General features: G+C 53.5%; 1 protein-coding gene across 8 annotated transcripts in view; it reads right to left on the bottom strand.

Annotated features, from left to right (window-relative positions):
* Positions 1–12943, bottom strand: part of LOC105498054 (myocyte enhancer factor 2D) — a 62944-nt gene that overhangs the window by 35319 nt on the left and 14682 nt on the right. For 4 of the 8 annotated variants that reach the window (XM_071083599.1, XM_011769838.2, XM_071083604.1 and 1 more), the window contains exons 2-9: positions 9892–10082; positions 9100–9303; positions 7511–7648; positions 6268–6478; positions 5973–6029; positions 3666–3856; positions 3144–3164; positions 1757–1886 (exon numbers count right to left, since the gene is read on the bottom strand). In XM_071083599.1, the coding sequence (XP_070939700.1) occupies positions 1757–1886; positions 3144–3164; positions 3666–3856; positions 5973–6029; positions 6268–6478; positions 7511–7648; positions 9100–9303; positions 9892–9945 (1006 nt within the window). In that variant the 5' untranslated portion in view covers positions 9946–10082. Of the gene's footprint in view, positions 1–1756; positions 1887–3143; positions 3165–3665; positions 3857–5972; positions 6030–6267; positions 6479–7319; positions 7455–7510; positions 7649–9099; positions 9304–9891; positions 10083–12943 lie in introns of all 8 variants that reach the window. The other 4 variants (XM_011769840.2, XM_071083586.1, XM_011769842.2 and 1 more) reach the window with 4 other exon arrangements.

The raw sequence follows: 12943 nt of genomic DNA, 5'->3' as shown, positions 1-12943 counted from the left end.
TGTCTGGTACCTAGCATGGTGCAACTCTGGGAGGCTTGGGGAAGGGGGAGAGGTTTATGGGTCTTTTGGTCCAGACTAAACTCATCATAGGAACTGGCCTGACATAACCATTCACATGTGAGAGAACCTGAGGAAGGCAGAGGTCTCTAGCTGGAAAGAGCCCAGGTTCCCCAGCCACATGAATGCTCTGAAACCAGGGAACAAGGCATTTCCTTACTGCCAAGTCCTTCCTGACACAGCGGCTTAAGAGTACAGGCAAGGATGGCTGAGAGTATCACAGACTGTTCCGGTGCAGGTGTGAGTGGGTGACACAGGCCAGGATGGCCCTAGGGACTCAGGACGGTCTGGGCACTGGGCGTCCTACCTGAATTCTTCTATCCAGAGACCTTTCTCATGTCCTTAAGTGACTCTTTACCTTCAGATCCCCTTCTCCAACCCTCCTCCCTCTTCCTCCTTCCCTCCCCCATCATCATTCCACAACCATGCCAAAATTAGAGAGACGCTTTTCTTCCCCCTCCGCCTTGCCCTGGAGCCCCCATTTGGCTTTCCCAGGAAGCTGGCAAACTGACCCTGACTGTGTTTTCTCTCTGGCCTCCTCAGCCTCCTTGATCTTTTCTCCCTCATTCCTTCATTCTCTTCCAGGAAGCTTTTCTGAACTGACCATGTCCCCCTCACCACTCCCCATACCTGGAGCCTAGAGATTGGTCAGCCTGAATCATCTGCAGACCTGCCTCTGTCCTGTCTCCTCCTCAGGCTGCAGGCTTCCTGAGGACAGAGGCTCCCTCCTCCATTAAGTACTATTTAAAAAATAAACAATGCTGGCCAGGCACGGTGGCTCATGCCTATAATCCCAGCACTTTGGTGGATCACTTGAACTCAGGAGTTTGAGACCAGCCCAGGCAACATGGCAAAACCCTGTCTCTACTAAAAATATAAAAATTAGCTGGGCATGGTGGCGCGTTCCTGTAATCCCAGCTACTCAAGAGGCTGAGGCATGAGAATCACTTCAACCCAGGAGGTAGAGGTTGCAGTGAGCCAAGGTCACAGCACTGCACTCCAACCTGGGTGACGGAGACTGCCTTAAAAAAAAAAAAAAAAAAAAAAAAAAAAAAAAAAAAAAAGGCCTAAATTTGACTCTCAGATGAAACAATGCATAATTTGTTAGCATAAGTATGTCTTTGGTGCTGGGCACAGTCGGTAACACAGCACTTTGGGAGACTGAGGCAGGAAGACTGCTTGAGACCAGGAATTTGAGACTAGCCTGGGCAACAGAGAGACCCTGTCTGTACAAAAAAAATTTAAAAAGAGCCAGGCATGGGGGCATGTGCCTGTAGTCCCAGGTACTCAGGAGGCTGAGGCAGGAGGATCACTTGAGCCCAGGAGTTCAAGGCTGTAGTGAGCTAAGATGGCACCACTGCACTCCAGTCTGGGTGACCGAGTGAAACCCTGTTCCAAAAAAGAAAAAAAAAAGAACCAAAAACCCAAAAATAAAATATGTCTTTGGGACATACATTAGCAGAAGAATGTTTTTGGGACATACTTGTACTAAAAAACTACTTATTTTATCTGAAATTTGAATTTAAAAGCATTCTTTGCTTTTATTTGCTAAATCTGTTAACCATAATTAGGTGCGGGCTCCCCCAAATCAATGGCCCTCCTCAGATGGGGCCTGTCCGGGGGATAGCTAGCATTTCTGTCTGGCCACTGCCTGCCCCAAGCCCAGGTGCACACATGCACATGTCACATGAACACTCACCTGTGTTGTAGGCAGTGGGCATGGAAGAGAAGGGGAGGCCCTGGCTGAGTAAACTCGGCGTTGCCACAGAAACCACTGGGGTGGTGAGCGAATGGGTAGACTGGGAGACCCCAAGGCGCTGGGCATTGTTCTGTAGGAGAAAACTGTCTGTCAGGAGGTGGCTGATAGGTGGGCAGCTTCATGCTGGCCCTCCATCCCGAGGCCAAGGTGGGGTCCCTGAATCCCAAAGCCAAGGTGGGGTGTCTTAGCACGGAGGCCCCCACAGACACACAAAGACACGCTGGTGCATTCACAGAGACACTCAGATCCATGGAGGAAAACATGCACACAGAGATTCACTGACACTAACACACGTGCTAAGATAAAGGCACGTGTGCTGGCCCTGTGGCCCCAGCACTGACACTTGCCCAGCCTCCCAGTGCAGAGTGAGGGAAGGGAGACATCGTCCATGCCCTGTCCCTCTGGAGCCCACTCTCCATCCATCATACTGCAGCACACGCCCCGGCAGAGGCGTGCTGGCATCTGCGAGGGGAATGTGGGGCCTGGCGTGGCGTGTGCCTGCGCGTATGCACACACGTGTGTGGGGCTGTCAGCTCCATCTGCCGCTGAGTCACTTGTTTATTCCAACTCCACGCTGGGGCCGAAACTGCCGCCGTGTTGGCCGCCAAAGCCTGCCTGCCTTTTCCAGCCTCTCTGGCCTCCCGTCAGGGAGATGGGGAGGGAGGAGCCCCCGCCCCACTCCTGGCTGGGGGTGAGTATGTAAGTGTGTGAGAGAGAGGAGGAAAATGAGCAGCTGTGCATGCCTCTGAGTGCCCGTGCCATGGGCTAAGTGCAGGAGGAAGCACAGGGAGACAGGGGAGGTGGGAAGCCCCCACCAAGAAGGACAAGTCCAGCCTGGTCCTGGGCCTTGGCTTCCTCTGAAACACTGACTTCTCCTTCCAGCTGACCTCCCTCCTAAGAAGGATCCTGTCCTGGATCCCAAGAATGCAGTATGGGCCTGAGTGGAGTCAGAGGACTAGTGGGATCCAGTCTCCTAGTCCAGGGCCTAGTACAGGCATCAGGGTGGGGCCTCTGAGTCCTGGGCTGGCCCACTCCCCCTCGCACACACACATACAGAGAAAGGCATGTCTGAATGAATGTAACACCACATGCAGACATTCATGTACACACAGGCACACACACACACGCGCCTGACCTCTCACCCCCGCCCCATTCACCTCTGAATCCCACTTGGCACCTAAGCACAGCTCCTGGCAACTAAGCGAAGAAGCAGCAACAGTCTGCGCACAGGCGAGAGGCCAAGGATGCACACGTACTTCATGCTGAGGGACCGTAGAGCAATACCCAGAATTCAAAGCCACAGCAAACAGCTCACAGCCTCACTTACCAGATCTAAATGGTCCTCAGTCTGAGAGCAGAAATAAAACCAAGGGCATGTTCAGTCTCTGGCCACTGCCCTCCCCCACACCTCTGTCCCCACAGCCGTTAAGAGTCACTTCTCTGCATAAGAGTAGGATGGCTCTACCCAGCCTACAAAGGCAGAGTCACTGTCCTGACTGATTTCCAGAGACGCTCCATCCCAATCTCTACCATTTAGGAAATGCTCACAATCTAATCCCCCATCCCTTCTGCTGTAGTGGCAAATCCTTTCTATGATCCTCCCCATCACAGAACCTTCTCTCTCACCTCCTGTCCCTTTTTAGTGCCTTAGGCTGGTACTTCTTGTGTTGCAACCTCTTAAAAGGCCCTCTGGGAAGAAAAAGCTCATAAAAAGTCACGCTTCCATGATCTCTCTCGGGAAGTCCTAACTGCTGGCTAGCCTTCATCTCTCCTGCTAGAGGTCTGCTCTTTCCCCTGTCCCTACTCTTCCATTCCCCAGCCCCCACCCTTGGCCCAGACACCCACTTACCAAGTGATGCATTAACCCCTTTCCTGCCTGGGAAGTGATAACTCGCAGGTCGGGCTTGCGGCTGGGGGCTCCAAGCTGGGTGCCGTGGGTGGGTGGGGGTGGAGACTTGGCAGGGATGACCTTGTTTAGGCTGTTGCCATTGGCCACAGGGAGGAGGCCAGGGGAAGCCCGAGCACTGACGTAGCCATTTCCTGGAGAAGTGACAACATGAGGGTAAAAGGAAAAACATGGGCCTACCCTTCAGCCCTGTTAACTTCCCCACACCAATACTCCTGTCACCTGGAACCTCTCAAAGCCACACTCAGGCTTTGAGTAGGGGCTGAGCTATCTGATATTCCCTAAACACTTCATGTCTTGGGAATAATGGGAGGCAAGTACCCCTTACTCCTGAATCTTTAGGTTCATTTCCCTAACTCCAAGCTACATGTGATGGGACTCGGTGATGGGACTCTGAGGTCCATGGGAAGAACTGGAAAGCAACCATTGCCTCTAGGCTCTGCGACGGCCAAGAGGTTCTTCTGTACCCAAGCCTCTCCCTGTCTTCTCTCTTCTTTAGTCTCCACAGGCAGGAAGTCCAGCATTTTGAGATCCCACAGTCTCCCCCAGACAGGACCCACCATGACCAGGATGTGGAAGGGGCGGCAGCCTGGAATCTGGGCCTCACTGAGAAGCCTGGTCACCATGACAAACCAACAACCACTCGGACTGCTCCATTTGCCGTGAGCTGGGGGTGGATGATGTGATTTGGATCAACACGTGACAAGTTGCCAACAGCTTGGGAGAAACAAGCCATTCACTGTTGGTGATGGTGTTATTGGCACTGGGAGACAGATAACACAGCCACCACCATAATTAGCCTGGTAATAACAAATGTAATAACCATCTTTTATATCTGCTCCATATTCTACAATCACACAGGCCCTTTCACACATGTATTATCTTATTTAATCCTCACATTAACTCTGCAAGACAGACAGGACATTAGCCCTGTTCACAGAAGAGGAAACTAGAGCATGCTTGGGAGAAGTGTAACGACTTGCCCAGGGCCACAAAGCTGGCTGGAGGCCAAGTGAGTGCTCTCTCCCACTCTCCACATGCGGGACTCAAGGGTCTCTATGTATCGCTGCTCCCTTGATGTCTACAAGCATTTCTCTGGCCTGCTCCTTGAAGAGGGTGACACTCACCAACTCCTTTAATTTCCTGACCCTGTGACACAATTATCACCAGGGAGGTATTACATAGTGCCCCAAAACTGAGCTGGGGGATGCTGAGGTCCAAGGATGTGAGGGTGACCACAGTCAGAAATGCCTCCTTGCTCTGTCCCCTAAGAGCACACTGTTGCTCTGGAAGTGTGTGCCTGCCTCCATCCCAATTCCGGGATCACTCTGGGAATGGCAGGAATGTCAGGGTGACGTCAATCATGACATTCGAAGTCACAGTCACCCAGCCGGACAACGGCACAGGGTAGGAGGGGCTGTCGGCTGCCAGGGGTGGGGGACAGCCGACAGCCTTTCTTCTGTGGCTTATTTTTTTATTTTTTATTTTTTTGAGACGGAGTTTCGCTCTTGTTGCCCAGGCTGGAATTCAATGGCATGATCCCAGTTCACCATAATCTCCACCTCCTGAGTTTAAGCGATTCTCCTGCCTCAGCCTCCTGAGTAGCTGGGACTACAGGCATGAGCCACCACATCTGGCTAATTTTGTATTTTTGGTAGAGATGGGGTTTCTCCATGTTGGTCAGGCTGGTCTCAAACTCCCGACCTCAGGTGATCCATCCACCTCAGCCTCCCAAAGTGCTGGGATTACAGGCGTGAGCCACCACGCCCAGCCTCTTCTGTGGCTTATGTATGTGTGCTCACAAGTGCACATCTAACATCTGGATACTTCTGTAAGAGGGAGAATGCACGTATGTGTGTGAGAGACTGTGTGAGTGTTTACGTGAGTCTGTCCCTATTGTTTGTCTGGGCAACGCCCGGCATTCTCATCTTCCAGATTCCAACCACACTCAACTGCAAAAACTTGGGTCTTCCCCTCCAACTAGAAATGCTGGCCCATTCTCACAGTTTGCCCAGAATTCCCTGAGCCTCCATCTCTGCTGATCATCCACACCAATCACTGCTACAGAAAACAAAATCCAGGGGCTTAAAAATCTCTAACTGATCTTCATCCAGTTCTGGCTCTGGGATCTTCCTCTCCTCTCATCTAGGTCCTTCCTGGTCCTAGGACCCGGTCCTGGTCCTTGGACCCCCTGAGGCCACTGAGTGGGCACCCCTCCCCACCTCCAGGTAGAAGGATAGCTGCACTCACCGACAGGGCTGGGGCAGGCTCCGTTAGCACTGTTCAGGTCACCCCCTAGCATGGCCCCTGGAGGAAAAACAGAACCAGGATGAGCTGACAGCACTCCCCCTTCAAGAGTGAGTCTTGGGGACTGAACATGAAGAGATGACCCCAGGAGGAAGAATCATACTCCCTTCCCTCAGGAGTCACACAAATGGGAGAATGCTGTGGTAGTGAAGAGAAATACTGGCCGTTGAAAATGGAATCCCAAAGTCCCCATCACATCTCATTTCCACCTCACCTACCCACCTGCCAGCCCACTCACCTGCACTAGCTGGCCGCTGGGGCAGACCAGGAGACACACTGTTCCTCTGTAGTGCTGGCTGCTGGGGGGACAGGAGCCGCGGGTCCGTGAGGGATGACGTCACCAGGGAAGGGGTGACCAGGGAGCCGCTGGGATTGCTGAACTGCAGTGAGCTCTGATTGGACACGGGCACCGTGACAGGCATGGCAAAGTTGGGGGCCGGGACAGCTGACTAGACAGAAAGATGGAGGGGCAGGATCAGGCCAGGTCGACCCCTTCCATGGATCCCACTTTTCCTGGGAGGGCAGGCAAGGGTTCTTCTCATTTCCAGGCTACACGTCCTAGGGCCAGCAGTTCAAGCTCCCTGCCCTGTGCCCTTGTGGAGTCCTGCCTGCCACTCCCAACAAGGAAGGACTTTGGGGAGAAGCTCTGGGTCCATTTCTGGCCCAGAGAATGAGAACAGGGCTCTGCTCACTGCAGACAGGACCAGGGACACCCCCTAATGGAGGTGGGTTAGTCCTCAGCCAGGCAGGACACACGGGGAGTAGGTTAGAGGCCCTGAGAACAGACCCAGATTCACACACACGGCTGTTAAAGGCTTGTGCCACAAGTCGGGACATCATTTCTCTTGCAGTCTCCACCCAGTGGCCTGCTGCAGAGAGAGCTCACCCCCACCTCGCTGCCTTCCCCTTCAGCAGTTCTGCTTTCCCTACACAAGGCTGAGTGTCTCTGGTTGGGCTATCAGAGAAAGCCCAAGCAGGCCTCTCCCCCAGAATAACATCTGGACAAAGAGCACATTCCACTTTGCTGTCCTCTAAGGATCTCATGTCATCTACACACTTCTTGCTGGCGAGGGGGACACTCCAGGCCTCTCCAACTTACAACTTATGCTCCATCCCAGTAGAGTCTCAGCAAGGGATGCAGGTTTATCATGACCAAGGTCAGAGGTTCCTCAGAGATCACTAAGAACCCGAGCATGGCTCAGAGCGGAGCACCCATCAGGGCAGCCGAGAGCCAGGGCGCGAAGCCACACCATGCACCACAGGGAGGCTCTGCTCCATGCGACTACTCACGGCCAGTCTATAACTCTGCATCATTTTATCAAACTCCTCGTCTATCTTTTTATATTTCTCTTCCGTCTGGGGGGTCAGGGCAAACACCTCGTCCACCTCAGGGCTCTCACATTCCCTGTGCTTCTTGTGCAGCGCCTGGGGGGAAGGGGCCGGAAGGGGGGGCCAACAGAGACAGAGTGAGTGGGGCTCACCCCATAGCGCCGGAAGAGCCCGTCGAGCTCCTCGCTGGCGCGCCGGTACTTGTCCTCCAGCAGGGGGCTCTGTTCCAGCGAGTCCTCCCCGTCGGGCTCGGGGCTGTCGCAGCCGTTGAAGCCCTTCTTCCTCAGGGTCTGTAACCGCACCACTGCCATCAGCTGGGTGAGAGTCCTTCCCACCTGCCTCACCTGAGTTCCTCCCTAAGGGCCCCCTCCTCTTCCCGGACCTCCTTCCTCCGGGTTCCCAGAATCTCCCCGGCCCCTGACTCAATGTAACCTGCCCCTCCCCACTGACAGTGCCTCCTGGGGCACCGTGTGAAGATCGGCTTGGTAGGAGCCATCGGAACACAGAGAACAGGGCTGGAAGGTGAGCCTAACCTGGGGGTGCCCTTGGCAGGGAGACATGTACTTCCAAAGTGACAGGCAGGGAGGGGGCTTCCAGGGGATGGGCTAAGGGGCTGGTGCCCTGGGCCAGTCCCTGCCTGACCACTCTGTGGTAAGCCCTGACCAGAAGGTACTGAGTTCTCCAGGGGGAGGTAGGCAGGGGTCTGCTCATCCCAGCCCCTGGGCTCTGCTTAGGAGAAGAGGAAGAACAGAGAAATAGAGATGGAGACAGAGAGAGCGGGGAATGGGATGTGGAAAAGGAAAGGGGGATGAACACTGAGTCCCTACTGTGACCACCCCACACTCTAGTGGAGGCACAGCTGGGGGATCTGCAGTAGACTCCAAAGCTGCCCTCTTCATGCTCAAAATAGCTTTACAGATACTTGCTTTGTCTTTAAAATGAAGGCAAATTTTACCTTCTAGTCTAGAGTAAATCTGTCTTCTCTAACATAAAAATAAGGGACTTTCCTCCAAATCTCTGAGTAGGCCTGTGGCTTCCCGGGCACCCTCTTCATCAGCACAAGTTCTGTACCCCCAAGGTGCACGCACCTCAGTGTGAGAAGCAGGGACATTCAATTCACACAGCACCCTTCAAAGCAGGTACTGGCCCCATTTTGTGGAGGTGGGCACCAAGGCTCGGGAAAGCCTAAGCACCTGCCCAAGGCCATGTGGCCAATAAAGGTCAGAGCTGAATTCCAAAGCCTATGTCCTTCAACAGTTCACAATGTTGGCTCTCTTTGAAACAGAAAATAGAACCACCAGGCCCACAAACAGACAGAGACAGCAGGAGAGATGGAAACAAAGAGGGAGATTTAAAAAAGGAAGAGGCAGGTGCAGAAGCACACCAAAAGATGGAGAAGTGGGGAAAGAGAGACAAAGAGAAAGACAGGATGCAAGAAGGCAAGAGAGATGTTACATCACGCTGGACGACAGAAGATAGACTCTTGGAGAGGGCAGGGTGGGTGTGGGCCGGCAGCCTGGCACTGGCCTGTTCACCTGAACTGCCCTTGCTTCCTCCTCAGGCCCTGGGTTTGTGTGATGGGAGGAGAGTTTGTATGTGTGTGCACACAGGTGAGGGGCTACAAGGGGCATGTATACCAGGGTGTGTGCAAAGGCAGGTCTGCGTGTACATGCAACGCAGGCATGTGTCCATGTGGATGCAGGCAGGGGGTGTGCCCTGGTGCCTGTATGTGTGGACCCACCTCGATGATGTCGGCATTGGTGCGGCTCTCGTGTGGCTCATTGTACTCCGTGTACTTGAGCAGCACCTTGTCCATGTCGGTGCTAGCGTACTGGAACAGCTTGTTGGAGTGGTTGAAGATGATGAGTGCGATCTCGCAGTCACATAGCACGCTCAGTTCATACGCCTTCTTCATCAGGCCAAACTTCCGCTTGGTGAAAGTCACCTGCAGAGAAGGATGAGTGGGCGGCCAGATCTGGCTCAGTTAAGGCCTGACTGGGAGTCCCAGCCTACAGATGGCTGGACCTTGCCCCTGCCCTCAGGAGCCCCCATTCTCAGTGTGACACAGCCCCTGGTCTCAGGAGTCCCTGGTTTGGGGAAGGACCAGGCTAGTGCTTGTAGGGCTGAGATACAGCCCAGAGTCCACTCACTGAAGGGGCAGGAGTCAGGTGGACAGAACTCCACACCTCTGTGCTGGAGGCTATGAAGAGGTCAGTGGAGAAGAAGAGGGGGAGGATTCCTGTTGGGAAATGGGGAGTGCCTGGGGGTATGACCTAAGGCTTGCATATGGCTCTGGGATGGGAACATGGGCTCATCTAGCTGTGGCAGCAGATGAGCCTTGGAATCCTGGGACACAGAGCTCCAAGAACTGCGAAGAGGTTGGGGTTCCTCTTCTCCCAATCTCCCTTCCCCTTCTGTAATAGCTCATAGTTTCCCCTCTTCCACAAAGCCCTCTTGGAATGCCTGGAGGGAGTAGAGGCAGAGGCCTGCTCCCTGCCCTCACCCGCTTTGTGTGGCTCTAAGACTTCCCTACCTGTCGGTTCCGCTCGTCGGTGATTCGCTGGATCTGAATCTTTTTCCTCCCCATCTTCTCTGAGGGTCGTCGTGCTACGGAGGGGAGGGGCTCGCTGGGCGGTGGATCTTGGCACACCTTACACTGTGCTCATGAACAGTCTGGGAACAGTGCTCAGTTCATGGTCTGCAGGGTACCTTCTGCACAGCCTCCTGGAAGGGGAGGGTCATGACAGGACTCTGAGCCCCCAAAACCCCCAGCCCTGCTCCCTGGGCACACAGGCCAGGCTCGCAGCACCCCTGTGAGAGGCTGGCAGCATCTGAGCTCCACCCTCAACATGAGGCAATGCTGTCTGAGGCAATGGTATGCCACAGCCAGGCACAAGCTGGAGCTCACACCAAGGCCCAGGCTCTTTCTCCTTGGTCACTGCTGTCCTCAGGCTCTAGGTCACAGTAAATGGACCTCCTGGCTTCCAAGGGTCCGGGTCTCAGAGAATATCCCATGGCCCATTCTTCTCTCTAGAACCTGCTTGTAGTATGGACACCCGGGTCCTCCAGCTGCTCCTCTGGCCTAGAACTATGGTTCCCATTCTGGAGCTTGGACTGGAGACAATGCTGAGAGGACATCTGCCCAGTCAGTGAAAAACAAGCATGGTATACCTGGTGCCAGGATGGGATGTCTCTGGTGCCCCTGGCTCAAGAACATACCAGAGCTGGGGCCTGGAGTCCTGTAGTGGGGCCTGGGGTTGTAGCACCCACATCTCCCTTCAACTAGAGTTCCTCCACACCAATCTGTTTCCTCAGTGAGCTTAAGCCTAAGGTTTCTTTTTATTTTTATAAGCCTAGTCAAATGCAGAAATGAGAAGACAGGAAAGAGTAGAACAAGGAGTTCGATCGGTAACTGACTGTGAACAATCAATTGAGCTAACTCGCTACCTTCGGACACGCCCAGCCTAAGATTTTTGTTTGAGGAAAGAGTTGTGCTGCTTAAAACAATGAAACCATTCCTCTAGACCAGGAGATGGACATTTTGGGGCCAGATAGTAAATATTTCAGGCTTTGCAGACCATACAATCTCTGTTTTAACTACTCAACTCTGTCACTGTACCATGAAAGCAACAGACAGCAACACACAAATGAATGAGCATGAGCATGGCTGTGATCCAATACAACTACATTTACAAAAATGGGCATGGGCCAGATTTGGTCCACGGGCCATAGTTTGCTGATTCCTGCTCTAGCGGTATGTGCCACATCTAGAATCCAAGCTCAGTCTAAGAGTAGTGCTTCCCAACCTTGCACATCTTGAAGCAGACAGAGAAAATACAGGGCCAAATGATACACCCTGGGGAGGCCACTGGCAGCCAGGCGGATGCAGGCACCAGGCAGAGAACTTGCTGTCTCAGGACACCTGTAACCCCCTCACAGCCCACTGGTTGAACAGCTCCATGCTAAAGCCAGGAGGAGAAACAGCCCCTGCACTGCACAACTCCAGGAGGCACCATAGGATGGGAGGGGGCTCAAGGATGGCAGCACAGCCTGGGCCAGAAAAGGTGCATTCTCTCCAGTGTGGGCAGTGCCTACACAGGCTGGGTGAGTCCTTGGGGACTGGAAGGGCCCAGGATGGGATGGAGGCACGGAATGACTTCAGGGTCCCTCCAGCTCTGATTCCAGGAGTCCTTGCATCAAAAGTGGAGCTTTCTGGAAGATGTTGGAAGAGGACAGTGAACTGGGGCCTAGGCTTTCTAAAGCCACTCTATTTGGGTCCTGGGAGAAGCCTGGACCAGAGAATGCCCACCCTCCCCTCCAGAGCTCCCCTTCCATAGAGCCCCATGCTCAGAGACCCTACTGCAGAGTCTAGGGATGTAGACCCCCATCCACTGTCTGATCCTCTGCACCCACTGCCCACTACCTGGGTAGAGGTGTTTGATGACAGAGAACAACCCCTACCCCTACCCCCCAGCTCCCACTGCCAATGGCTGCTGAGTTTCCCTGGAGTCTTTCCAGCCCAACTCAACATGGCCCCTAAGGTACCACAGTAGATGCTAAAGTTCATCCTTGGTCTCTTGCTCATGAAGGAAGCGGGAGAGGAAAGACATGGAATCTATCACTGGGGAGGAGCTGAGAATACCGGCCCCATTACCAAGACTGCTCCCCAGCCCAGCTGGAGAGCTTCTTCTCTGCCTGGATATCTACAGAAAACAATGCAGATAAATGCATTGCTCTTCAAATGATCCCCTACCTTTCTTCTTCTTCTTTTTTTTTTTTTTTTTTTTGGTGGTGGTGGTTGTTTTTTAAGATAGGGTCTTGCTCTGTTGTCTAGGCTGGAATGTACAATCACAGCTCACTGCAGCTTCAACCTTCCAGCCTCAGCCTCTCAAGTAGATGAGAATACAGGTGTGTGCCATCACACCCAGATAATTTATTAATAATTTTTTTTTTGTAGATACAGGGTGTCGCTATGTGGCTCAGGCTGGTTCAAACTCCTGGGCTCAAGTGATCCTCCTACCTCACCTCCCAAGTAGCTTGGACCATGAGTGTGTACTGCCATGCCCAACTAATTTTTTGACTTTTTTTTTTTTTTTGAGACGGAGTCTCACTCTGTCGCCAACACTGGAGTGCAGTGGCATGATCTCGGCTCACTGCAACCTCTGCCTCCCTGATTCAAGCGATTCTCCTGTCTCAGCCTCCCGCATAGCTGGAATTACAGGCACGTGCCATCACACCTGGCTAACTTTTGTATTTTCAGTAGAGACGGGGTTTCACCATGTTGGTCAGGCTGGCCTCAAACTCCTGACCTCGTGATACGCCCGCCTCAGCCTCCCAAAGTGCTGGGATTACAGGCATAAGCCACCGCGCCTGGCCAATTTTTTGACTTTTGTAGAGACAGAGTCTCCTCCTATGTTGCCCAGGATGGTCTTGAACTCCTGGGCTCAAGCAGTCCTCCCGCTTCAGCCTCCCAAAGTGCTGGGGTTAGAGGTGTGAGCCACCTGTCCGGCCTCCTCTTCCCCTCCTCCTTGTCCTCAAGGTGCTCCATGGGCCCTGGGCCTCCTACTGGTACCCTGGGACAAGAG

The sequence above is a fragment of the Macaca nemestrina genome, chromosome 1, assembly GCF_043159975.1.
Source record: "Macaca nemestrina isolate mMacNem1 chromosome 1, mMacNem.hap1, whole genome shotgun sequence".
NCBI classification, from domain to species: Eukaryota; Metazoa; Chordata; class Mammalia; order Primates; family Cercopithecidae; genus Macaca; species Macaca nemestrina.
Note: the sequence above shows the minus strand (reverse complement) of the source record. Positions and strands in the feature narration are given on the sequence as shown.